Source organism: Fusarium coffeatum (genome assembly GCF_003316985.1).
Source record: "Fusarium coffeatum strain FIESC_28 chromosome Unknown BRIP53273_contig_167, whole genome shotgun sequence".
NCBI classification, from domain to species: domain Eukaryota; kingdom Fungi; phylum Ascomycota; class Sordariomycetes; order Hypocreales; family Nectriaceae; genus Fusarium; species Fusarium coffeatum.
Genome location: NW_022157960.1, coordinates 81,386 through 105,251, shown reverse-complemented (window position 1 = coordinate 105,251; position 23,866 = coordinate 81,386). Strand labels below are relative to the sequence as shown.

The following is a 23,866-nucleotide window of genomic DNA, read 5'->3' as shown; positions in this document are numbered from 1 at the left end:
ATCGAAGTGCTTGATCAATCTCAAGACTAGGTGTCAGGTAGGCAACAGAAGAATTATCGTCTAATGCTTAGACTGCTGAAAATAAATTAGTCTAAGTGGTAACATAAGCTTGCATAATGTAGCTAGGTATTTCATCTTTTACGATTTCAGCGACCAATTCTTATGACACCCTAGGCGTCTCCGGTCATCTTCTCTGTCGCCTTCGTGACCATCGCTTCGCATTGCTGCCATCGGCGCCTTAACAGCTCCCTCTGGCTACTCGAACCGCCTTCTATCTCATCAATGTCATTCCGTGTCTTTTCTATGATACGCAAAAAGTCCTTCAAAGCTGTCAACAGAAGATTGTCTACCTCGACCTGTGAGGATCGTCCATCATCACCGGCATCGAAGAACCGTTGCCACTGTCTCGGAGAACAGCACAGCATCCGCAATGCGACTTGTGTTCTATGACATCCAATAGTCTGGTCGTCGAGTGTATATCTGCCAAGAAAGTCGACACTTTTGAGCTCGGCGCGCTGTGTCTTGTTCAGTAGTGGTAGGATCACTTCGTCTAGGTATACCTCATCCCAGCGATTTGTGTCCAGAATGAAGCCGTATTCTGTCAAAAGAAAGTCATTCGAGTGGGGACCATAAGAGACGTAGACTTCCTCACCCTGCTTGTATACTCGGTCGGTCTGAACGCTGTATCCGAGAGCAGAGTAGGCGAGTTTGCATCCTTGATCAGCATGGTTGAAAAGGTCAGCCGTTGGCATGCAGACCAGTCGATCAGCATGAGGGTAGCTCTTCATTTTTGGGCTGCTATTGAAGAATGTTCGTGTGTTGACCAGAACCCAGCAGTATAGATATTCGTCTCTTGTCAGTTTAGGGAAGGCTTTCAGGACAATCTCACACTCGCGCCGGAATGTGGTATTCTGATTGTCCAAGAGATCTTTGGCTCGCTTTGGGAGAAGGGCTTGGAGCTCACTCGGCCACATCATAGGCATGCCGCCCTCTAGGTCTTCTCTAGTCGGAAGAACTGTTCTCCAGACAGCAAAGTCATCACTGTCATCGAGCGCAATTTCGGCAGCCAAGACGCCATGAACCGAAACGCCATGAAGAGCCTCCTTGATATGTTTTGGGACTGTGTCAATTGTGCGAAGCGCTCTTGTCGGCACACTCAGTATAGTTTCGTTTGCCTAACGGTATGTTAGAACTCGACAAAGAAAGTTAAGCTTGCTGAAAGACTAAGTGATAGCCTGATCCCTTGTAAGTGGTGCCTTGGACACTCTTAATGAATGTACATAAGGGTTATGGAAAAGGGTTAAGAATATACTGAAGAGTCTATTCAGACCAACTGTTGACTTACTCTGATATCACGAACAGCCACAATACCGATACCTCGACCAGGAAGGATTCGGGGTTCGACACCCTTGAGTTTGACGCCTTTGCCTTCTGCCCATGGCATGAAAGCTGGATCAATGAGCATCTTGACCAGTTTGGTGTACGAATTTGGTGACAGAATAATACGATGCGAAGAAGACAAGTTTAGAAATCCGGACACACTGGCAGTCCTTTGACTGTTTCCGAGGGCGGATGGTTGAATGAGTCAAGCAGAGCAAGTGTATTTTTTACTAAGTTTATGATTAGTATACTAACAAAGACCCCAAGTTGTGACGTCTCTTGAGACGGTATTGATAAACGTATGATACCTTCGTACATCTGTAAATTCGTCTACTCTTTAGGGAATTCATGTATTAGTCTTCATCTTTTCTCTTGCATTTAAACCTTTGACAATGATTTCGCTGAGTCAGCCCCCACCGTCCGAGATTCGGGAGCTAGGTACAGGTACCTACAGCCATGCTGACACGTGATGATAGCGTCATATGTACCTGAGAGCTGCCTCCTATGAAGCTTCACTCATGATATGAATTGATTAGAGCTCATGCTTTTAAGTTTCCTCTACTTTGAGCTCTACACTCCTGAATAAAGCTTTCTTGGACTTCAATAAGATTTGCTGACTGACTTTTCCTGCATACCGGCCGCATGTAAATACTCAGGGAGGTCCTGTAAGGGTATAAAGACAAGTGGCCGCAGTTCTGTCTCACTCCCCAACTCCCACCTTTTCAATTATAGATCGATTTCTTCGACTTGACATAATCAACTCTTCCTTTGTAACGGCAACTTCAAGATGTTTTATGAGGGAACTCTTCAGGACGGTATCTCGACTGCCGTCGGCCAGCAAAAACTGGTCCTGTGCTTTGTTACCGGTTCGTCTTGCCATCATGCTAGCCGACATAGCTCACATTAATTACAGATGAGGGCGACGAGAGCACACAATGGGAAACCGAATTCCTTACCGATGATACGGTACGATACTTTTTGGTGATGTGTAGATCATGGAATTGAAGGGCTAATCAACGGCGTAGTTGAGCGACTTGCTCAATGAACACGCCGTCGCGCTTCGCCTTAAGGCTGGATCCGAAGAAGCCGGATATCTAGCCCAAATCTTTCCGCTCCCACGGACTCCTACCGTCGTTATCATCAAGAATGGCGAGTTGAAGGACTACATCACATCTGGAACCAACAAGGAAGAGTTCCTACGGAGAGTTAAGGCGGCTTTGAGCTCCGCATCTGCGGCGGTAGTGCCAGCCGCAACCCAACCAGCTCCAACCCAAGTTGACCCTCCACAGCCTCAGCCAGAGACACATACAGCGCCGGAACAGAGCTCCCCGGCTACACAACCGTCATCAGCATCTGAGAATGTCCGTAGGATATTAGCTGAAAGGGCTGCCAGACTTCAGGCGCAGAGGGAGGAGAATGAGCGCAACGTTAAAGAAGAGCGGGCCAGGACCAAAGAGAAGGCTAAAGCCGAGGCCGAGGCCGGAATGAACACTGACAACGCGCGAGCTCACAAGGCTGCCGAGGCTGTCAAGAAGAAGAGACAGCAGGACCAAGAAGAGAGGGCGCGAATTCTAAAGCGTATCGAGGATGATAAGGCGGAACGGCGCTTGCGCGCGGAAGAGCGCGAGAAGCGAAGAATCGAGAATATGAAAGGCGGCGACGTCGCAGCATCCCTAGTCAGCGCACCAGAAACTAAGCTGGCAGCCTCAACCAAGACGGGTGGAATGACGGCTCTTCAAGTACGCCTCTTCGATGGGTCGACTCTGAGATCGCGCTTCAAGACGAATACACCTCTCAAGGAGATTCGACAATGGGTGGACGAAACCCGAACCGATGGAGCGCAACCATATACCTTCAAGCAAGTTCTTACACCTCTACCGAACAGGAACGTCGATGAGACCGAGGAGGACAAAGCCATTGGCGAACTTGGCCTCTCCCCTTCCTCTACATTGGTACTGATACCAGTTAAGAAGTACACATCTGCGTATGATGGCGACTCGCAGGGTATTGTTTCCAAGATCATCAGCTTCATTCTCGGCATTTTCTCATGGATTTTCGGTCTTTTTGGACCTGGCGATGAGCGAGGACGCCGAGGGTCCGTCCATGGACCGACCAGTTCCCGGGAACGATCCCGAATTCGGGAATTCCAGAACCCGAGTGACCAGCAAAGAGATCAACAATTATACAATGGAAATTCGGTAAGAAACAATCACAACAAGTCTTCAACTTGCTAACCTAAAAAAGTTGAATTTCGAACCACGACCAGAAGAGGAGAAGGACAGTTGAAGAGTTCCCAATTTGAGTGGATTGAGATCTTGTTCTATATTATACAATTGGTTGTGGAGATGTAATAGTAGTATTCCCACCAGATTTCTACAAGCAAGTACGTCTAGGCACGCTGCCAGGGGCTTCATCCCCATTGTTTCCTTTCCCATAATGAAATCAAGTTCCTTTTATCTGTATGTTGCTTCCCAACCCAATTTACTGGCCAGAAGCGGCCTGGCAGGCCTTGAGCTGCTCAAGGTACCAGTTGCAGATCTGCATGTTTCCGTTGTTGTCGTCCATGCACTTTGTGAAGTTCTGGGCGACACCCGCGCAGTTGTTTTGGTTCCAGGACTGCTCTTGGGGAGCGGCTTGAGCCTGGACGGGGGCAGCGGGCTCGGAGGAGCCACCGAACATGCCACCGATAGCATGGCCTACTGAGGAACCGATAGCGACACCGCTGGGAGAAAGTTAGCTACATATGTTCCGAGTATGATCTAGAACGGTTCCGGCGTTTGCGCCGTTGATGAAAAGAGCTTCAAAAGGCCAATTGTTGCATGTTCGAGGAGGGAATGCTTACGCAGCAGTGCTGGCCATTTGACCGAACAATCCGGGGCCCTGGGAACCGGCAGCCTGAGGAGGCATGGCCTGGCCAGGAGGGTGAGAAGCGGCGGGAGGAGCAGCATGGGTGGCGGCAGGTCGAGTCTGCTGAGGCTTAGGGGCAGAAGCGGAGGCGGTAGGGCGCGAAGGAGCGCGGCCGACGGATCGTTGACGAGGCATTTTGAGAGTGGTTGTGAGGTTTGTTGTAGTAATATGGAGGTGTTGTTGGTAAGAGCAAGATGAATGAATGTAAGTTAGGTATGAGGAGAAAGAAGGCACGGATTTCGGAGGCAAAGTTCTGGCCAATCAGAATCAGTAAATTTGAACGAGGGATGGGGAAAAGCGATCGGTAGGGCCTCGGTAGAGGCATCTCCCCAAGGTAACAGGGTCCAGAGCACTCCAGGGCCTTCCGTTGACAGCCGCTGATGAACTTTTTAGTGGATACCGATCTTTAACATCCATGGGGACTTGAGGCTACAATTGATTACGACTGCATGAACGGAGATTCTGGGCATTTCACAAATACCTAGACGTCAAACAACAAAAGTGCAATAAAAAAGCTTCAGTGGAGCAGTCTCGCTTTTCAATACTAGACTATACTCTAGAGCGATCTGTTCTACTGTATTAAAACCCTGTACTCCATTTTCGTTATGCATCTCATCAACAATTCGTTTACGGGGTGCATCTGCCCATGTAACGAGGATACAAGCATGCTTCTCGCACAGTCCAGAGCTTAAGAAGCCATGCAAGGAATCTGCAAAAATGGTCAGCAAAGATTTAACAGTTAGACAGCAAAACACATACCGCTCAGCTCCCAGACCGTAACCACCGTGAGGGGTGGATCCATACTTGCGCTGGTCAGTGTACCAGAAGTAGCCTGTAGGATCAATGCCCTCGCGCTTGTATCCGGCCATGAGCTCTTCGAAATCCCAGATTCTCATACTGCCACCAACGATCTCACCAACACCAGGCATCAGAACATCGACGGACTCGGTCACGCGGGGGTCGTCCTTAGCCTTGGACATGTAGAAAGACTTGATCTCGACGGGGAAGTGAGTGAGGAAGATGGGGCGGTTGATCTCGTCAGTCATCTTGCGCTCAGCAGCCTCGGCACTAATTACAAGTTAGTTTGCGCATGCATGTTCGCAAGGTGTGGAAGACTTACATATCATCTCCGAAAGTGTGATCATTGCCCTCTTCGTTCTTGATACCACGCTCTCGTAGCCAGTCGATGGCATCAGAGTAGCGCATACGCAGGAAGGGTCGAGAAGGCTTCTGGAAGTCAGGGTTGTACTTCTTGATAGCCTCGGCCGCCACAGGGTTCTCGAGGGTCAGGTCAATCACACGACAGATGACATGTTCGAGATGGTCGAGGAGGTTATCGAAAGTGATGAAATCCAGCTCGGCCTCAACGTGAGAGTACTCAGAAAGCTAAAGTATAATTAGCTTTGTAGGATCCACACAATGGAACCAATTCCGAGTCCCATCAAGGGGAGGTACTTACATGGCGACGGGTAAGAGACTTCTCGGCTCGGAAAGACTTCTCAATGCAGTAGCAGTCACCAAGGACGGGGAGGACAGTCTCGAGGTAAAGCTGACTGGATTGAGTCAAGTAGGAAGTCTCACCATAGTAGTCGAACTTGAAGAGAGTAGAACCACCCTCGACCTGGGTCTGCACAAGAGCAGGAGGGCTGACCTTCTTGATATCCAACTCCTTGTAGACAGTGTGGAAAGCATCCTCGACAACATCGCGGACGAACATGACGGCGGCAGGCTTCTCGTGACGGAGAGTGAGATGTCGGAGGTTCATGAGGGTGTTGGCATCACCGTCAACAGGGACGATGTTGGTGAAGGCATCATCACCTCCAGGAGCCTTGGCGATAACTCTGAAGTAGTCGGCGCGGAGCTCTCGATCGAGAGGAGCGTGAGCACCAGCGGGAACCTCCCAAAGTTCGCCAATGATCTCCAGGGAAGTCTCTCGTGATAGTGTGAGAGCGTCGTAGGTCTTGGAAAGGTCTCCAGAAAGAAGGCACTGCATGTAGTTAACACCACGGCGCAGGGTAACGAAGATAAGTCCACCCTGCTTGGCCACACGGTTGACGCGGCCCTGGACGGACACACGCTTGACGCCTTCGGCAGGTTCATCCTTGCTCTTTCGGAGGGTACCAATCACTGAAGAGTCGGTCTCTTGGAGGCTAATTGGGACAGGCTCGGGTAGGGAAGGGTCATTGGTGATCTTGATCTTCTTGGCCTCCTCAAGGACAGCAAGACGAGCAGCCTCATCCTGGGCATCCTTCTCAGCACGCTTAGCCGCAGCATCAAGCTTCTTCTTTTGTCCAGCAGCGTAGGCGACCGCCTTCTTCAAGGCCGACTTGGCAGCGGGCTTGTACTCTTCATCGTCCTTCTTCTTGACCTGATACTCGGACTCGGCACCGTGGCGGAAGTAGGCCTCAAGGAGGGACTTGAAGGGGGCGGACTCGGTGCCCTGGATCTCAGGGAGATCGCTTCCGGCTTCTTCGTCGACATAAATGACCGCCATCTTGTTGCTGTGATTTCTGCTTTTGTCGATGCGAAAACAGAATTCGAGGGCCCGACTTGGGTTGGGTTGGAGGGGTTTGTGCTGCCCCGCGATTCTGTACCTTGACTCACGTCCGATAATGGTGGGGTGAAAAATTATTAGTCACTGGGCTTCACCTTATCTTTCCGCTCGCAACCACTTATTGGTGAGATAATGGTGCTAAGCTATAGACAAAACAGGATATAGAGCAAAGCTGAACTGGAGGCGTTACTTTTATATCACAATTAGTTTGACTTGAACATGGAGGAAGTTACAATGACCATGAGTCATAAATTCACTCGACCTTGTGCACACAATTAATTGAAGCCTCCTGGTTTCATCGGAATACGAATGAAGCTGACCATGTTTCATAAAATCCCATTTGTTGTAGAACGATAGACTTTCTAAAAAACATCAATTCCCTCCAATCAAATCGATTAAATATTCCCAAACGCCATGCCCTAGTTAATTCAACTGTATCAGGAAGGAAGGCCTCCCCGATATGGTCTCCAAGCATCCGAGCCTTTTGCGAGTTTCCCTCAAACTGTCTGGGGTATCACTGTAAGTCTCTCCAAAGCAGCCACTAGTCCTTACAGATGTAAGGTTTCAGAACGGTCTACTCGTTCTCTTTTGCAATGAAACATCGCTCAATGTTTATGAGCAGAATTTTGCTTCCAACCTCTAGTTCTTAGACTTGCTTTTCTTGCCCTTCTTTTGCTTCTTCTTGTTCTTGTCTCTTGTTTCGGAAGCAGCAGAGCCTGGCTTGGATGGCACAGGTGACTCCTCTGCTGGTCTTTTCCGGTTTTCAACAGATTTCAGTAGAGCCTTGGCTCGCTCCTCTGCGATCTTTTCAGCCAGTTTATTGCTGATTGCTTTGTTGTCACCCTATTGATGCATCAGTTCAAATCCTTGAATGCTCGGTAAAGCTTCGTACCAGGTCAGCCTTGAGGATACGTGCTGCAGCCTCTTGGTTGACTGTTAAACTTCGAGACTCTTCTGCTTCAGGGGCTTCAATGTTCTTGATCTTGCCAAAGTACTGCTGAATTCGCTTGAGTTCAGTGAGCACATCCGCAGTTTGTGTGTCAGAGCCCTCCAATTTCAATGATGCTGTCGCGATTGTTAACCGATTTGCCGTTGCTGAAGAATGATACAGATAGCCACGGAGTGATATACTCACAGAACAGAAGGGATTCAATCGCGTAAGCTGTCAGTGAGAAAAGTTTTGCCTTGTCCAACAGGGGCAATTCAGAGGCCATGCCCTCAAGATTGTCGAGCAAAGGCTGAAGGTTCTCCTCGAGATCATCTAGCTGATCATCCAGCCGGTCAAGATCCGGCGTAATATCTTTTACATCTGTCATCTTGGTGGTGGAGGCTTTGAATGTTGTAATATGGATACGAGATTAAGATGATCACGTCGCTGTCGCATGAAAGACTTCGAAGCGCAGAACTTTGACCTGAAGCCTAAATGGGACTAGTGGCTTGAGTATTCATGAAGCGGGTATTATGTAGCTACCCGAGCTTGACTAACTGTAGCTCCACAGTACCGTACCTACTAAATAAACTTCTTGTACTTGCCACATCTATTGCTGTTAGCTAAGAAATGATGTTGATAACTTTGAATAAAGAGGCATCAGAGAATCCATTATATCTTTATACCCGATTAAAGAGACTTTATATATCTTCAAGTTTCAATCTTTGCAGTCCTGGTGGAATGTAGACTACCAAGAACGGTGTCGATGCCAGGGATTGACCAATGGCGACGTACTAAAACCCCAGGACAGACGATCGCTTGACCCGTTCAATCTAATTGGCTGCGATCTAATTTTCTGATCAAGGGAAAAAACGGACTTCTTATCGCCGCTTTGGAGCCATCACTCTCTCCACGCATCACTCAACCAATATCGGCATCACCACTTTCACCCCAACTCGCCGCTCTTCACGACCCTACGACCGGCATATACCGACATCGACACATCAACGAAGAACTTGTTGCATCGATTTTACTCCTCCGAACCCTGCATGTGCGCGTGCGTCTTATAATCTACGACTTCTCTGGCTCCAGAGCCGCAAGTTTCCTTCCGCAGCACCCTAACCACAACCGTCAAGGTGGCGACCCTCATGCACACTCGAGCGACGGCTCGAATAGCCCCAAGACCACTTCAATGTCTTCGAAATAATACCAGGACAAACCTTACACGGCTCTTTGCTTCAGCAGCAATAACAACACGCTACGAGAATCAGGAAGCAGTTCCTCCAGAGCTGAGCGAACCACCTCCCTCGAGACCATGGCAAAGCACGGATCCCCAGGCTGGATCGATCAAAGCTATATCAAATAGTCCTTCATCACGTTTCTACGTCCCCTCAGTCATCCTCCCGGCCGAGGCCGCAAAATCCGGACCTGTACATAAAATTCATATCCTAGGCGAAGATGTACGGTCGAGGTTCATTGCTCACGCCTTGTGCAGCGTTTACGACTCGGTTGAACTGTTGCAATTCCGAGATATGCCCAAATCAAGATATCAAAATATTGAACAATTACAACGAGAAAGAACAAGGAAATGTGCATATGCCGAGAAGAACGCCGCCATGGTCCGAGAGGAGAAAGATGGGGGACATGAAGCCGTAAAGACGTCTGATCATTCGCACATTGATCAACTGATTGTTACCGGCCGTGGTTTCGAGGCTGTCAAGGCGATTGCCTCAGTCAAGGATAGGATTGACGACAAAACGTCAGTATGTCTTTTGAACGACGGCATGGGTGTTCTGGAGCAAGTCCGCGAACATATACTCGACGGAATGCAACCTGAACCGAACTTTTATTTGGGACATATGAACCATGCCTTGGCTTTCAACCGAAACCGAGATTCCGTTAAACAGTTAAGGGCTGGGCGAACAGTGCTTACCAGTGCCGATCCGAGTCTGAACATGTCCAAGGAAATCCATGCACCTCTCGAGCAACCTGCCTTTATGCGGCCACTGAAACAGGCCAGAATTCTCTCAACAAGCTTCAGTGCATACGAAGATTGGCTTCGGTTCAAACTACCGTCCATGATGTTTACAGCTGCCGTTGAGCCTGTGTGCGTGCTACTCGACTTGCCATACTGGGGTCTGGCGGCCAACCGATCAGCACAGAGAATGATGAATCAGCTGCTGGCAGAGATGGCTTTGGTGACAGAAAGCCTGCCTGAAGTTCAGGCTTCACCCGACCTTATATCATTCCTCCGCGGCGAAGGACTCAAGAAGTTCTGCTACCGCCGAATTACAGGCAAGGCCAGTGCCCCAAGTGATCTTCTCATGCGCATCAACAAGGGTCTACAGACAGATATTAATTACCAGAATGGTTTCTTTTTGAAAAGAGCCAATATTATTGGCATCAATACACCGACAAACCGGCTGATGGTGCAAATGGTCAAAGCAAAGCGTATGGAGGTTAAACAGAAGAGGAAAGCGTGGATACAAGTAGAAGAGACATCAGCAGAGAACGTTAGAGAGAGGGCACAGCGGCAGCGCATACCAAGGGGCGGAATTATATAGAACAGGACATTAAAGCATCGCATATTTGGCGTTTGGAGTAGCCTATGGGAGGGGTCTTTAAAGGTAGCATTATAGTCTCAATTGAATGAACAAATGTTCTCATGATTCTGTTTTCTGTACGGAGTACAGCATGGATATTGCAGTGTGCTTACGTGATCAATTCGATGCCCCTCCAGTAACGATGCACCCCGCGACATCCATTAGGTTGATCTCCTGACTTGCAACACCGTAACGTAACGAAATTATGGATGACGCAGAGCTTGATCAGGTAAGATAGTTTCGGAACGTTCCTTTGGGAGCTGACACTAACGCAATGTACAGATCCGAAAAGCTCGTCTAGAGCAGCTCAAGGCTCAAGGCGGCGGTAGCAGTGGAGGCGGTTCGTCTGGGCAGCAAGAACAGCAGCAGCGCCAGTAAGAGTTCCTCGCTACTCTCTTGCAAAACTATCGCGCTGACTTCCAATTAGACAACAGCAGCAAGAAGAAGCTCGTCAACACATCCTCAACCAGATCCTTCACCCCGAGGCCGCCGACCGTCTTGGCCGTATCCGTCTTGTCAAGGAGGAGCGGGCCGCCGACATCGAGAACCGACTCATCACGCTCGCCCAGACAGGTCAACTGCGACAAAAGGTCACCGAGGCGCAACTCAAGGAGCTTCTCAACGCTATGTCGGAGAGCAAGGAAGAGGAGAAGATTGTTGTAAGCAGGCGCAAGGCTTGGGACGATGACGATGATTTGGACCTGTGAGAGGTGCTTATGATACCATGGAAGAGCATTAAAGAGAAGAATATAGCAAAATTGTAGGCGATGGTCTGCATTTGTGTTTTGCGGGAGATGAAGTAAAATGAAAGTGCTGACACCCGGCGCTGATGCCCGCGAGGATTTTCCCCAGTGTGTTCTAAACAAATGACTTGTCTATCCGTACACTTGGGCAATTTATACGACCAGTGCTTAATGATTCAACAATCTGAATACCAACGCTTGAATGAAAATTCCTGGCTTCCAGGTTCACTACAATAATATACAGTTTTCGCACCCGAACAGCACAATAACAGCGAGGAGCGATTATAGGCCTTGCTCTCTGAGCTCCTTTAGCCTCTTCTTCTCCCCCCTCTCCCTCTTTCGAATATCTCTCATGTCAGGCGGTTGCTCGATACCAAGCTCTTTCCTCACATCATTCACATCGTCTTCGAGTCTCTCTTCCCAGAACACATTGATGATCTCTTTGCTTCGTGCTCCATTCTTGAGAGCCCATGGTAGATATATCGAAGCGAACCGCTGTCTTTCGCTCCGCTTCATGGTAGCTGCTGCGAAGATACTCAAACCTGTCATGGGGAGCAAGGTATTTGCAAACTCGAACGCTTTTAGAGCAACTTCGCCCTCCCGCACGATAGGTAAACCTGTCAAGGCATGGTAAAAGTCGTGACATTCGCGATAGCGCTGCATAACATATGCACACTCTTCATCGTCGATGTAGCGGACTGAAGCTCGCGTATCAGGTGAGACGCCTTCACGGTCGAGCCATCCAACGTAGGCGCGGCCAACGCTGTTCTCTGGCATCGAACGTAGTGCATCAAGAGAAAGGGTTTTGGAGGATATCCGGGGTCGGGCTCGAAGAATGCGACGGCCCGTTGGATCAGCGAGCATGGCGTCGCGCAGGCGATAGATGAAGTAGGGTGTGGCTGTAGCTTCGCCAGTAGCGGCAATCAGGTCTGCATGTAATCAGTCGAAGAAGATAATAAGTCACATTTTCGTCTAGAGCGTACCGTGACGATAAGGATTGAAGAAGGACATGACGCTGGCTCCAACCGCCAACCCAGCCCGCTCAACTCTTGTCAATGGTACATGGCCTTCATAAAGTGGTGGGGAGCGTTTGCTCGTGAAGCTTCGTGATGATGAAGAGCAGGATACGCGGTTCACAGCTCTCAAAATAGTCCTTCCATAACTAGCAGACCCAATTGATCGAGCCTTTGGCAGCACGCTCTCCATCTTGGTCAAGTTTGCGAGAGTCAAAATGCTCAAGTGGTTCGATCTTGTGCTACTGTAGGTACATAGAATAGGTACCTTAGGTAGCCGCAGGGTGTCAGAAGAATTGACCGTTACCTACTAGGTATGAGCATGAGAGATGAAATTATTTAGCCATCTTAAGGCAATTTAGGTAAGCATTTAGACTACTTTATTTTTGTAGCCTGAGCCTTAGAGGATACTTCTTCTGTTACCCACCTAAGGGAGCTTTGTTGGTACTAAGGTAAGCCCCCCGCTAATCAGGTAAGTACTGACCTAGGTACTTCACAGTACAACGCAACCAACCTATCAGCACTGAAGGTGCTACGGCGTAACTCGAGACGTAACGACATAGGTACTACTACCTACCTTAGATGAATGTAGGAAGGAATACAAGCAACTACATTTCAACTCATTCAAAATTAATGTTTATAAAGTTGCCATTAGTTTTTCGAAAAGAGAAAACACTAGACCCACCCCAACCATACACAGTCAAGGATAGGTTTCGAACTAATCATGCCCCGAGTCTTATCATGTTGGTTACATAGGTACGTTCTTTGTTCAGTTTTCTTAGCTGAAGATGGCCGGACAGATCAAAGAGATCAATGGATGTTTGCTGTATACAGAAAGGGCTTCCTCAGCCTGAGTTGATGCATATCTTCTATAATATTCGCTGTTGGAGCCAATAACCAGAAACCATCATCTGCAATTCTACCATATCAACAGCTTTGAGAACATTCCATCATTTTGGGCTGTGCTGAACACACAGCAAGATACCTCGTTAATATGTCAAAAACTTCAAACAGTTCTTCTAGCGACGGCTCCGAGATTGACGCAGAGGTCTTTGGCCCACTTGCGTCCATATCGGAGGACTCAGAGACAAAAGGGAATTACGCAAGTGTGAAGTACTAACTGTGTGGAAGTCTCCTTCACATATGGTTCGACGAAGATGTTGCAGCGTGTATTGGCGATAATTTAACTGTGATTGCTTACAATCTATTGAGATAGAGTATTGGCCGCTGAGAGCAAGGAACAAACCAAATCAATCGCTTTATGCCAGGTCAGGGTGACATGTAGGTTGCTTTGTTTTGGCGCAAGTCTTCGAGAACGATCTTTCTGCTATACAGTACCTTACTATATAAGCAAATGGGCAACAGAAGATCTATCCTCCAAGGCTTATGCTAGTATCCAAATAAAGTAGCCTAAGTGCTCATCTAAGCTAGCATAAAGTGACCAAATTATTTCGTCTCTTATGCTTTTAGGGGCCAATTCTTCTAATATCCTGAGGATAAGAATGCATAGTCTCTACTATAGGTACTACCTAGGCAGTTTACCAAACAGCCCTAGCTTAAACGAAACGCTCTATTGACGCCAATACCTAACCTTACTCCATAAGTTTATGATACACGTGGGTAATTGGATTTCCCTTCCCTCAATCTTTTGACTTAACACTTATATATGCCCCAACTTGACCAGAACAGGAAACGAAATCTCGAAACTCGAGAAAACGCAGGTTTTAAACGGAATGTTCTTGCAGCCATACCAAATCCTTAGCGCTGCGGCAAATTCCCAGGATTTGTGTTCCCGGGCGTCATCTAAGATGGCCAACTCACAGAGTTCTACTCTGGTCGAGGCCGTTTGGCTCCATGCGGGTTGCCCCAATCGCCGCCTCCGCCCTGGTTCTGATTGAACCCGAAGCCAGGGTTGAAGTTGGGTGGCATGCCTTGAAAACCTGTACGATGTCAGTTATGTAGTGCGTGAGCCTTGGGTAGGGTAATTACCAGGCATGCCGTTCGGGCCCATCATACCCATGCCCATATTGCCGGGCATGCCCATAGGCATTCCACCCATGGGGTTCATGTTCATCATGCCGCCTCCTCGGCCACCTCGCATACCTCCAGGGCCACCTCGCATGCCGCCTCCCATCATGCCGCCGCGGTTGTTGAAGCCAAAGTTACCGCCGCCTCCCATGGGTCCATTATATCCTCCACCCATATTGTTGTTGAATCCCCCCATGTTGTTGTTGTTATTGTTGAAATTGCGATTATATCCTCCTTGGTTCATACCGCCACGGTTGTAGCCGCCCCTGCCTCCTCTGAAACCACCACCAGAACCACCAAAGTTGCCGCCCATGTTGTTGCTGCGGTCGTTGTAGCCAGACGGCGCACGGCTTTGATCCTTGCCCCTGGCAGGTGCGTCCTTGGGAAGGGTCTTGAAGGGATTGATGTTGGGGGCCCAATAGGCCAACGTGACCTTTTTGGCGCCTTGGCTTTCAGCCAGAACCTGTTCAATACGATGTTTGGTGGCTGTTGACGCCTGAGGTGAGTAGAACTCGACGTACGCTTGTCTGTGAATAGGTCAGTCAACGCAATCATTCCTCAACTAGCGAATTTTCAAACCCACGTACCCCTTGCTTTTACCGTTGACCTTATGTTCGCTGAAAGTGATGTCCTTGATTTCATCCTCGCAATCAGCTTCCCGAGCCCAGCCTCGAATATCATCGTCCGTGTTCCACCAGTTCAGTTCTGATATCATAAGCGATGTTGTGGCGGCTTGATCAACCGGTCGGTCATCCTCTTCTTGTTTTCTTTTAGTCCCTTGCTGAGAGCCGGATGCTTGGTGGTTGGAATCAAAGCTCTCGCGTGCGTGGCTGTCCTGGGCATGGTGATCATCCATATTTTGATCATCGTGGCTGTCTTGTCGATGATCGCCTTGATGGTAGTCTTGGTTGTTACCATCGTCTCGGTGGTCATCCTGCTGGTGATCGTTGCTTGCGTCGCCATAGATATCAATCTCGAAATCTTCTTCAGCCATTGTGAGAGTTCTGGTGCGCTGGGCACAGGTTAATGTCGTGCAGGAAGGATTTGTAGAGAAATGGAGAGGGTATGATCAATGTGATAATTAGGCTGGAAATACAAGAGTTGGCCACTGGTCTTTATACATAAGTAATCAGCCATTGAACGTTCCATAGCTAGCATATACTGCCTCAAACTTAAGAGGTCTTTCGCACTAGAGACAAAAAATGATTTGGACTGGAAGCTTGCAATACGTACACTCCGTGTAACAAGAATGGGGCCCTGATATGGGGATAACCTCCTGATATGATGGTACTTGGCTCAAAGACGCGATATTGAGGACGAAGCTCTGTGCTTACAATCCTCGCTTTCTAGCTCCTGATATATCTCGAGCGAGCGCTTAGATACAAATGGGGAGCGATGGAATAGAGGATGCCGTCAGCCCAATTAACCCTTATTTCCTCTCCTTCGGTTCGCCGATCGCTTGAGGCCGAAGTTTTCGCCAGTAGGTGTCCAAGCCCAAGTTGCGTGGATCTGCGCACTTTACGCGATACAACGTCGTGATAAAGGCGCTCGATGGATTCGCGTTATTGAGTGTGGTTGTCTTGGGATCAGGCTCCAGTGACTTCACCAAGCTCGATCGCGAACGAAGGAAGCCGATCGGGAGATTTACCGTGAATAAGCCGTGATCGATATCTACAGTGTCAGTTATGGTTGCGTACGCGATGAGACGGGCCAGGTAGATGGATGCTTCAGGATGGTTGGCGGATGGCAAAGAGTAAGAAGAGCTTCACTAAAGGCTCGGTTCTTTTCTGGGGAAGAGCTTCGCAAAAGCACTGCAACTCGCGGAAGCTGGCGTCTACCTAGCGCCTGCGCGTCTGGCTGGGACCGGGGAAATAAACTGGGAAACAACAGGCACAAGACAGGCACAGGCACAACATTCCCCACATACGACTTGGACCCACCAAATTAATTGTAACTGTCAGGACCAGTCCATATCCGGATCATCTTCCGGCCCGAGGATGCAGCTGTAGCTTGTGGAAATCTGGCCTTGCCCGGAGAGGCCAGAGAGCTGTCCATTAGCTGAGATCACCAAAAAGAGGTCCCCTTTAAACTTCAGGTCAACCCTCCTTTCTACAACCCCCGCGACTTCAACTCATATCGACGACTTCACTTTCCTTTCATCCACGACATTACGTTCCCTCCTCGACGTAACGTACTTCTAATATCTCTTCTTGTTTCTTCTATCACCCAAAATGTCCGATCAGGTTCAAGAGATCCTCGAGGTTCCCTCCGAGTTCGTCAGGGACGGTGTTCAATTCGTGCGACGATGCACTAAGCGTACGCCGAGCCATTGCGCACCTTCACTCTACTACACGTACTAACATGATTCTCGACAGCCGACCAGAAGGAGTTCCTGCGACTCTGCCAAGCTGTTGGTGTTGGTTTCCTCATCATGGGTGCTGTTGGCTACGTTGTTAAGCTGGGTACGATTGTTTTGCGTTTCTCCATTCACCTCCGTTTCTAACACGAGTGCAGTGCACATTCCTCTTAACCATGCTCTCGTCGGTAGCGCATAAACGGTCACGCGGTCGACTGACGAGGAGATTCTGAGTGGTGGCGACTTGATTATCCAAAACCCCGCAAGACGGGAACGAGGATAATCTCATAACCTTTCTTGCTTGCGGATACGTTCAATGGGGCGGAGTTAAATGACATTATGGCGGACACGCGACACACTTCTACGCTGGAGTTTAACTGAACGCCATATGGATGGGAAGGAAGATGTGCTTTCACGTCCAAAGGGCTGTCTGTATGGGATTGAGAAACATCCTACACAAGGAAGACGGCTACGGTGATTAATTGTACAAAATATATCCATTGTTATTTCTGCAATCTTGGCTCAGTCCATCCCATATGTCGAATTGTGATATAACTCGGGCTGTTCCTTAAGTACGTGATTGACACTATGGCCCATCGGTGGGTCTCCTTCATCATCAGTGTGCTCATTAAAAGAATGCAGAGTGCAAGTTCCTCTGGCCATGTTGTAACCGTTCCATGCGGAAGCTGTCATGGGTTAGCCCACGCCTCAAGACAGGGTGGATGAACTTACCAACAAGGAGAGGTGCGTTGGGGTGCCAGCTTGCGTCGCGAACACAAGTGCCCCAGTTACCTGGCTCATCAAAATGATAAAAGCGATGGCGGTTATCCATCGGCCGTGTGCGCATTGTCGCTTTCTTGACATCCACCACTCCAGCCAATGTTGCATCCATATTCCATATGTACACCTTACCGTCTGTACTGCCCGAGTACACGTATCTTGAGTTGGTACCCGATGGGGGTGAAAAGTGGCACCGGATAAGAGTTCGAAGGACTTTGTGGCCTCGGAAAGTCACGAGTGAGTTGTCGTGAGGATGCACATCCCAATCTTCATCGTCATAAACTCCCCCTCGATAATCGAAACCGCTCGTGTTGACAGTTCGCGTGGGATCAAGCTCGGTGTACCGGTCGGTAGACATGGCCATTCGAAGGTCCCAAAGCTTCATGCTCTGGTCTTTGCCGTTACTGAGGATATATCGTCCGTCGCCTTTGCTGTCGATATACGTTAAACCCTCAATATGGCCAACGAAAGCCCCGGCCTCTCGGTTATCGCCCATACTTCGCCTATCCCATACTTTGATCGTTGTATCGTCGGACCCCGAGTAAAGGATATGCGGCGACATCTTATCGGCGAAACATACTGCGTTAACATCATCCTGATGCCCCCTAACATTTTCCAGGACAGTTCGTGACTCAATATCGTATACAACAATGGAAGCAGCGCTTGTTCCTGCTACCAGCTCCCTTCCATCGCCAGAGAAACGAACGGACCAGATGCCAAATCCGCGTCGTCCGTGCCAACCATGCCGAGGCGGACCGTCGTCAAGATCCAGTGTATAAGGGTCGCCTGTATCATTTGGATCTGTAGGAGCTATTGAGACCATAGTTTGAATCGAGGTATAAGCAAGCCATTTGTTGTCAGGACTCAGAGAGGCATCTGTGAGTGTCCATTGGCCCCACGGGTATGAGACTGTCTTATAATGCTTCCAGTTGTATGGGCTTGAAGTATCGTACATTCGAACTTTGAAGTCTTGAGAACAGGCAAAAAAGAAATTGCCATCGTCAGAAAACTGTCCAGAGTAAACTGGGTCATCGAAATGAACAATCTTCTCTGCCCTTGTCTGGGGTAGTAGACCCTAAACAATCGTAAGTCCGACTATCTTCATACGCAAGTCATCGCAAAGCCAACCTGGTTGATGAGAGCGGTATTCCGCAGTCTATCTTCGCGATTTCCCAAAGCAAGCTCCCGCTCAAGCATCCGTATGGCTAAACGCTTCTTAGCTCCGAAACTATAGTCGTTTGCGCCAAAGGCTCCTGATCGCATAAGTTTGAGCCCCTGCTCGCTTGGGACTTTGGGAAAGCGATTCGGATCCTTCGGTGTTCGACGTCTTCTGAAGGGCCAATCTAGAAATTCTGCGTCGTCATCTGCATTGTCTTGAAACAGAACACTGGTCAGGTTAGGGTCCTGCATCAGGGCAAGTAGTTGTCTCCTGGTCAATAATCCTGTCCTAGCGCCAGCTTTAAGCACGACATGTCAGTGATGTATTCCAAAATGAGGAGAGGGATGTTGAGAATTACTTCGAACGATATTTAGGAGACGCTGTGCGCCGACACCTCCTTCAACTGCATCGTCGTCCTCGTCATCGTCCTCATCTTCCTCGTCTTCTTCGTCAGGCTGATCCTCATAGTCTTCATCTTCCTCCTCGTCATCATCCGGTTGATCATCTTCTTCCTCTATTTCATAGTACCATGTTGGTCCTGCTGATGATTCACGTGTACTCTCATTACGGGACTCTTCATCACTTTGATCTGTCAACGAAGGCCGGGAACTCCTCTCTTCCTCGAGAGGGGCCATGATCGTCTTAGGCGAGATTTTGCAGAGCGCGGGAGAGGGTGAGAGTCGACAGAAGGCTTGCTAAGCACAGCGATGTGAGGGGCGATACGGTAAAACTGGCCGTTCGTTCTTATCAAGGATATAATGAGGCAAGTAGGTCACTCGATATATGCAAGTTTGGAATGATATGAAGCTTTACGAAATTCACAAATGCTCGACGAAATATCAATGATGCGATGAGCGTAACGCTCCGAATGAGGTGCTGTTGAATGAAGGTACTACAATGGGGGAGCTCCCGGAGCTAGGTTGTGACGACATCGGTCGGAGATAAGATAAGACCCGCGGCAGGTTACCCTAAACCATTGTTTGTATATGATTTGAATGCGATACACGATATTTCCCTTTGTACTTGTTACACTACCTGCGAATTCGATGATATAGTAGATAGTTTTCTATAATCCTCTTGTTTGTTTATACTGTCTGGAAACTCGCGTAACATCGAGGTGGATGAGTGAGTCATCGGGTGTCAAAGGGTTAATTGTGTGCACTTTGAAGCATTCACTTTTGGTAACACTTTAGCCATCACTATCATCTATTAATGTACCGGTACTCTAAACATTAATATTCTAAGCTTCCAAGACGTCTAGAAGTGTGAGGATTTCTCGATAGAGGTTGAAGTGCACATTCATCATTGTCAACCACCTCCTTACGAAGAGGAAACCAGGTTGTGCTCAACTTAGATGATGAAGCACTGACCTGAAAGTTTTTTGTCCCAGTCGAATGACGTGAGTTCTCTCTGAGCCAAGAGCGAGAAACCAGAGCTTGCGGCTTTTCAGCCTGATGTAGTTGATGTCTATGAACATTCCAAGAGATGACCGAGAGCTTGGGTCCCAAATTTCTGCCGATATCCGATACTTGGCAGTTCAAATGTGAGGCTTCAACGGAGGTCCAATTGATGGAGCGAGATGGTGCCATATCTAGAACACCGTTGCGTGAGTGGTTGGTATCTCGGTGTTTATGGTTATGAGATCACGAAATTGGTTATATCTGTAGCATGCGGGTGAATGAATGGTATTATGCCTTGGAATTGGTGGGAGAATAGACCCGACCAGCTACAGCCTTCACTGCAAGATTACTTAATATTGATATCGCCCTATTGGTGCCGGAACACGATCGTATCGCCGTTGTTGTCAATGTTGCCACGCTTTGATATTTGTTTCAGCAAACCGAGATTCTTCACTTCATCCCGGGCCTCTTCTGAAGTTGTGACCATTAACCATAGAAGACCCCCCTGGCTAGTATCATGAAGTCGGCCCCTGAAGCTTGGGTAAAAATACTTGGCCCTTAAGCTATTTGAGGCTTAGCGTGGCCCAGCTGGGGCCACGTTGGCACTGGACATCTCCTAGGGCCCTTCTAGCAGGGTGAGACCCTTGTAATCATTATTTAGCCCCCGGGCTGCAGCCGCAGCTGTTGGGAAGGGATGTCCAGGGCCTCGTACGGAGCGGATCTTCCATTTCGATTTGCCCCTATGTATCCGTATCCATTACAGCCAATCCTTACCAGACCAATCCAAAGCATTCAATTCAATATTCAAACCCAGACATCCATTCCAACCTCTTTACTCCTTTTTGTCTTTATACTGTTGTAATCAGCGTGTGTCTCGACTTTGTGCACGGTGATCAACTTCGCCAGAGAACTGTCTGGTGTCAGCATCAGATTCGACTTCGCCATCTCCGCAAAGTCTATTCTGCCCACGTTACGTTACACGCGACTTGGATCGTCGCAAAGTCCACGGCTTCAGCTTATTTTGACTGATCGACCAACATCCCGGATCACCTAACCAACTCGCGGCCACGACCGCTGGCAGTCTTCTTGAGGCTTGTCAATTTTCCCAATCTCTTTCAGCCGACAACAACGACTGCAACTGCCCATCATGAAGATTCGAACCAAGCACTCACCTTTGATCCTTCTTCTCCTCCCCGCCGTAGCGAACGCTCTATCCTCCCACGACGTTACCGATATACCTGGCCCTGCTACGATTCCGGAACAGACTGATGTCCTTCCTCAAGCTGGTGTGAAGCGCCATGATGTTCCTACAAAGGACGCCCCTGTCGACGGTAGGGATGGAAAGCCTCATCATGGACCTTTTATCGAGACAGAGGATCACAGAAAACCAGCTGAGGCTATACCTGATACGGGATCTGGTGCTGCAGTCGGCTCTGGCTCAGCTCCTGGCACTGGCACCGGTGCTAATATTGAGTCTGAAGCCGGAATCAATGCTGCGACCAAGGCCGATGCCAGCCCTGACTCTCTTCCCGAGCTGAAGGGTCGACCAAATGACCCTACTGTAGTCGACGGTGAAAAGATCCCCGAATCCAACGACGGCGTCATGTTCGACAAGGCCCGCGTTCACGCCCAAGAGGGTACCACTGGCACCGAGGGCGGTGTGACAGAGCGATACAAAGCCCGAAAGCTTGAAGAGGACCTGGCAGGCGAGGAAACATTCAGGAAACCCTCATCGCCAAAGGAGGCACCCCCTTTGCCACACAGCGAAGAAGAAAAGATCCGTGCTTCTGAAGGAGAAAAGACAGAGGACGATACCACTGGTGGAAAGGCAGATGACGTGATTCCCAAGCCTGCGAAGCCCGTCATTAGTAAAGACGAGGATCGCGACTACACTGCAGGATTAGAGGTAAGCAGTCACTGTTGTAAACGAAATTGTAATACGATGACTGACTATTGTGTAGAAGCCAGCCGACCTCCCTGACCGCCCCCTCGGACAAAACAAACCTGTGCAAGATCCTGCAAAGGCACCGCCGGTTGACTTGAGCCGAGGAACGACACACGATGGACCCCATGACGAAGAGAGCATCATCCAACCATTCCATTCTTTCGTGCTCTCCTTTACTATGATCTTGGTGTCCGAGATTGGAGACAAGACGTTTCTGGTTGCAGCTCTCATGGCGATGAAGCACGACCGCATGGTTGTCTTCACCGCCGCCTTTGGCGCTCTCCTTGTAATGACTGTTCTTTCCGCTGTTCTGGGCCATGCTGTTCCTACATTGATCCCCAAACGCGTCACTAGCTTCCTTGCTGCGGGTCTTTTCTTCGTTTTTGGCGCAAAACTGATGCGGGAGGGCATGCAAATGGACCCCAACGAGGGCGTTTCTGCTGAGATGCATGAGGTCGAACAAGAGCTTGCCGAGAAGGAGAAGGAAATGGGCCGTAAGCGGGGTGATTCCGTTTCCGCCTACACTCTGGAGATGGGCATGAATGGTAATGGCCGAAGGTCACGACCCAGCAATCGTCTTATGTCACCTCCTCGATCGCCTTCCCAGTCTCCTGTTAGAGACTCGCGCTCCGGTTCGGGTGCTGTCTCCAGCGTTGTTCAGGGTGCCACCAACCTTTGCTCGTTGCTCCTTAGTCCTGCTTGGGTGCAGACCTTTATCATGACTTTCCTTGGCGAATGGGGTGATCGAAGCCAGATTGCTACTATTGCCATGGCTGCTGGTCAAGACTACTGGTGGGTGACTCTGGGTGCTACGTGTGGCCATGCCATCTGCACTGGTGTTGCTGTCATTGGTGGCCGTGCTATAGCTGGCCGAGTCAGTCTGAAAGTTGGTAAGTCTAATTTCTAACTTCATGCTCAACTACGAGTAACTAACATTTCCCCTAGTCACTGTTGGCGGTGCCACCGCTTTCCTTGTTTTTGGTGTCATCTACCTCCTCGAGTCTCTTTACAGCTAGAGGTAAAGCTTTTCAAATGCCAAAAAATCTTTTTCTCCATTAGACCATGGTTTTCATAGCTATCGTCATGTGAGAAAATTTGCCTACTTCGCCTAGCTCTTTGTAATTTTTAACGGCCACTCTCAAGATAAAAAAAGGGACTAAGAGTTCCGGCGTTTTCTGCTTGAAGCAGATCATTTGTACTATTACTTGAACTGAGATTGTCTCAGCCTCATGCGGTCCAGTGCACATGCACACTGGCCCCCTTTCCCAAGGAATGGCCTGGGCCCCAGGGATACTTAGAAACTAGGATCGAGGCGAAGACGCAAGGGAACGAAGTGAAGGGTTCATCAGTTTCTCTTTGACCTGTGTCAAGCGTTGGCAGTTGGACGGAATGGAAAAGGGATGACCCTCTTCGATGTTTATATAAGCTGTGATGATGAATTGTAAATAGGGATTGTTATGAGGTATGCCCATGACCATGTTAATGTACGATGAGACTTTTCAAGACACAGCTGATTGGAGGTCGATGTTTCGGTCTGTGTTCATCCAATGAATTGAGATTCTGAAATTTGGAAGGGGTTGACGAAGTCACAACTTGCTCATGTTACTTGGGCTACAGCAAATCATTTTGGGTTTATACAATTCATTAACGCAGAGGTATATCCATCAATAAACCAGTGAACAGACCTAAACATGACATGGACATCTATTCATGACCAATACAGGTCTCCCTTCGTTCATCCTTCCAAAACCATCACAAAACAAAAATAAAACCGAGACGACAGCCTCAAGTGCAGGCCTGCAAAGTCCTCTATTCCATACAAAGTTGACAAACTCTCCCTCGGAGACATGTCATTTTTCTAGACAGATGTTCTGTCCCCCCCCGTAGCAAAGGCAGTAAAAACAGCAGAGTAGTATGAAAAGCAAAGCAAAACTTGATATTTTTGATCATGATCAAGGATACTCCGTGTCTCCAATCTCCAACGTCTTGCGTACATGTGGTATCTGACAATCATCTTTCACCCATCTCCCTGTTCTGCTCCGACAAGTAGTTACTCAATCAAACAAGTTT

At 48.8% G+C, this 23,866-nt stretch overlaps 12 protein-coding genes across 12 annotated transcripts; 5 read left to right on the top strand and 7 right to left on the bottom strand.

The window, feature by feature from the left end:
- Window positions 1-170: 170 nt before the first annotated feature.
- Window positions 171-1,465, bottom strand: FIESC28_07542 (uncharacterized protein; the record flags this gene model as incomplete). The annotated part of the gene is made up of 2 exons (XM_031161682.1): window positions 171-1,175; window positions 1,346-1,465. The coding sequence occupies 2 exons, from the start codon at window positions 1,463-1,465 to the stop codon at window positions 171-173; spliced, it is 1,125 nt and encodes a 374-aa protein (XP_031014290.1).
- Window positions 1,466-2,167: 702 nt separating this feature from the next.
- FIESC28_07541 (uncharacterized protein) lies at window positions 2,168-3,666 on the top strand (the record flags this gene model as incomplete). The annotated part of the gene is made up of 4 exons (XM_031161681.1): window positions 2,168-2,246; window positions 2,294-2,346; window positions 2,406-3,578; window positions 3,625-3,666. The coding sequence occupies 4 exons, from the start codon at window positions 2,168-2,170 to the stop codon at window positions 3,664-3,666; spliced, it is 1,347 nt and encodes a 448-aa protein (XP_031014289.1).
- Window positions 3,667-3,861: 195 nt separating this feature from the next.
- FIESC28_07540 (uncharacterized protein) lies at window positions 3,862-4,422 on the bottom strand (the record flags this gene model as incomplete). Its single annotated transcript, XM_031161680.1, has 2 exons — window positions 3,862-4,102; window positions 4,223-4,422. 2 exons carry the CDS (start codon window positions 4,420-4,422, stop codon window positions 3,862-3,864), a joined length of 441 nt encoding a protein of 146 aa, XP_031014288.1.
- A 492-nt stretch (window positions 4,423-4,914) lies between these two features.
- Window positions 4,915-6,781, bottom strand: FIESC28_07539 (uncharacterized protein; the record flags this gene model as incomplete). The annotated part of the gene is made up of 4 exons (XM_031161679.1): window positions 4,915-4,996; window positions 5,047-5,355; window positions 5,408-5,673; window positions 5,747-6,781. 4 exons carry the CDS (start codon window positions 6,779-6,781, stop codon window positions 4,915-4,917), a joined length of 1,692 nt encoding a protein of 563 aa, XP_031014287.1.
- A 699-nt stretch (window positions 6,782-7,480) lies between these two features.
- FIESC28_07538 (uncharacterized protein) lies at window positions 7,481-8,157 on the bottom strand (the record flags this gene model as incomplete). The annotated part of the gene is made up of 3 exons (XM_031161678.1): window positions 7,481-7,684; window positions 7,734-7,906; window positions 7,977-8,157. 3 exons carry the CDS (start codon window positions 8,155-8,157, stop codon window positions 7,481-7,483), a joined length of 558 nt encoding a protein of 185 aa, XP_031014286.1.
- A 760-nt stretch (window positions 8,158-8,917) lies between these two features.
- FIESC28_07537 (uncharacterized protein) lies at window positions 8,918-10,333 on the top strand (the record flags this gene model as incomplete). Its single annotated transcript, XM_031161677.1, has 1 exon — window positions 8,918-10,333. One exon carries the CDS (start codon window positions 8,918-8,920, stop codon window positions 10,331-10,333), a length of 1,416 nt encoding a protein of 471 aa, XP_031014285.1.
- A 244-nt stretch (window positions 10,334-10,577) lies between these two features.
- Window positions 10,578-11,079, top strand: FIESC28_07536 (uncharacterized protein; the record flags this gene model as incomplete). Its single annotated transcript, XM_031161676.1, has 3 exons — window positions 10,578-10,601; window positions 10,655-10,746; window positions 10,800-11,079. 3 exons carry the CDS (start codon window positions 10,578-10,580, stop codon window positions 11,077-11,079), a joined length of 396 nt encoding a protein of 131 aa, XP_031014284.1.
- Window positions 11,080-11,397: 318 nt separating this feature from the next.
- FIESC28_07535 (uncharacterized protein) lies at window positions 11,398-12,321 on the bottom strand (the record flags this gene model as incomplete). The annotated part of the gene is made up of 2 exons (XM_031161675.1): window positions 11,398-12,044; window positions 12,099-12,321. 2 exons carry the CDS (start codon window positions 12,319-12,321, stop codon window positions 11,398-11,400), a joined length of 870 nt encoding a protein of 289 aa, XP_031014283.1.
- Window positions 12,322-13,955: 1,634 nt separating this feature from the next.
- FIESC28_07534 (uncharacterized protein) lies at window positions 13,956-15,150 on the bottom strand (the record flags this gene model as incomplete). Its single annotated transcript, XM_031161674.1, has 3 exons — window positions 13,956-14,068; window positions 14,118-14,683; window positions 14,744-15,150. The coding sequence occupies 3 exons, from the start codon at window positions 15,148-15,150 to the stop codon at window positions 13,956-13,958; spliced, it is 1,086 nt and encodes a 361-aa protein (XP_031014282.1).
- A 1,237-nt stretch (window positions 15,151-16,387) lies between these two features.
- Window positions 16,388-16,711, top strand: FIESC28_07533 (uncharacterized protein; the record flags this gene model as incomplete). The annotated part of the gene is made up of 3 exons (XM_031161673.1): window positions 16,388-16,472; window positions 16,532-16,618; window positions 16,671-16,711. The coding sequence occupies 3 exons, from the start codon at window positions 16,388-16,390 to the stop codon at window positions 16,709-16,711; spliced, it is 213 nt and encodes a 70-aa protein (XP_031014281.1).
- A 323-nt stretch (window positions 16,712-17,034) lies between these two features.
- Window positions 17,035-19,086, bottom strand: FIESC28_07532 (uncharacterized protein; the record flags this gene model as incomplete). The annotated part of the gene is made up of 4 exons (XM_031161672.1): window positions 17,035-17,198; window positions 17,245-18,367; window positions 18,421-18,749; window positions 18,810-19,086. 4 exons carry the CDS (start codon window positions 19,084-19,086, stop codon window positions 17,035-17,037), a joined length of 1,893 nt encoding a protein of 630 aa, XP_031014280.1.
- Window positions 19,087-20,998: 1,912 nt separating this feature from the next.
- Window positions 20,999-22,812, top strand: FIESC28_07531 (uncharacterized protein; the record flags this gene model as incomplete). The annotated part of the gene is made up of 3 exons (XM_031161671.1): window positions 20,999-21,757; window positions 21,813-22,686; window positions 22,742-22,812. The coding sequence occupies 3 exons, from the start codon at window positions 20,999-21,001 to the stop codon at window positions 22,810-22,812; spliced, it is 1,704 nt and encodes a 567-aa protein (XP_031014279.1).
- Window positions 22,813-23,866: the final 1,054 nt, after the last annotated feature.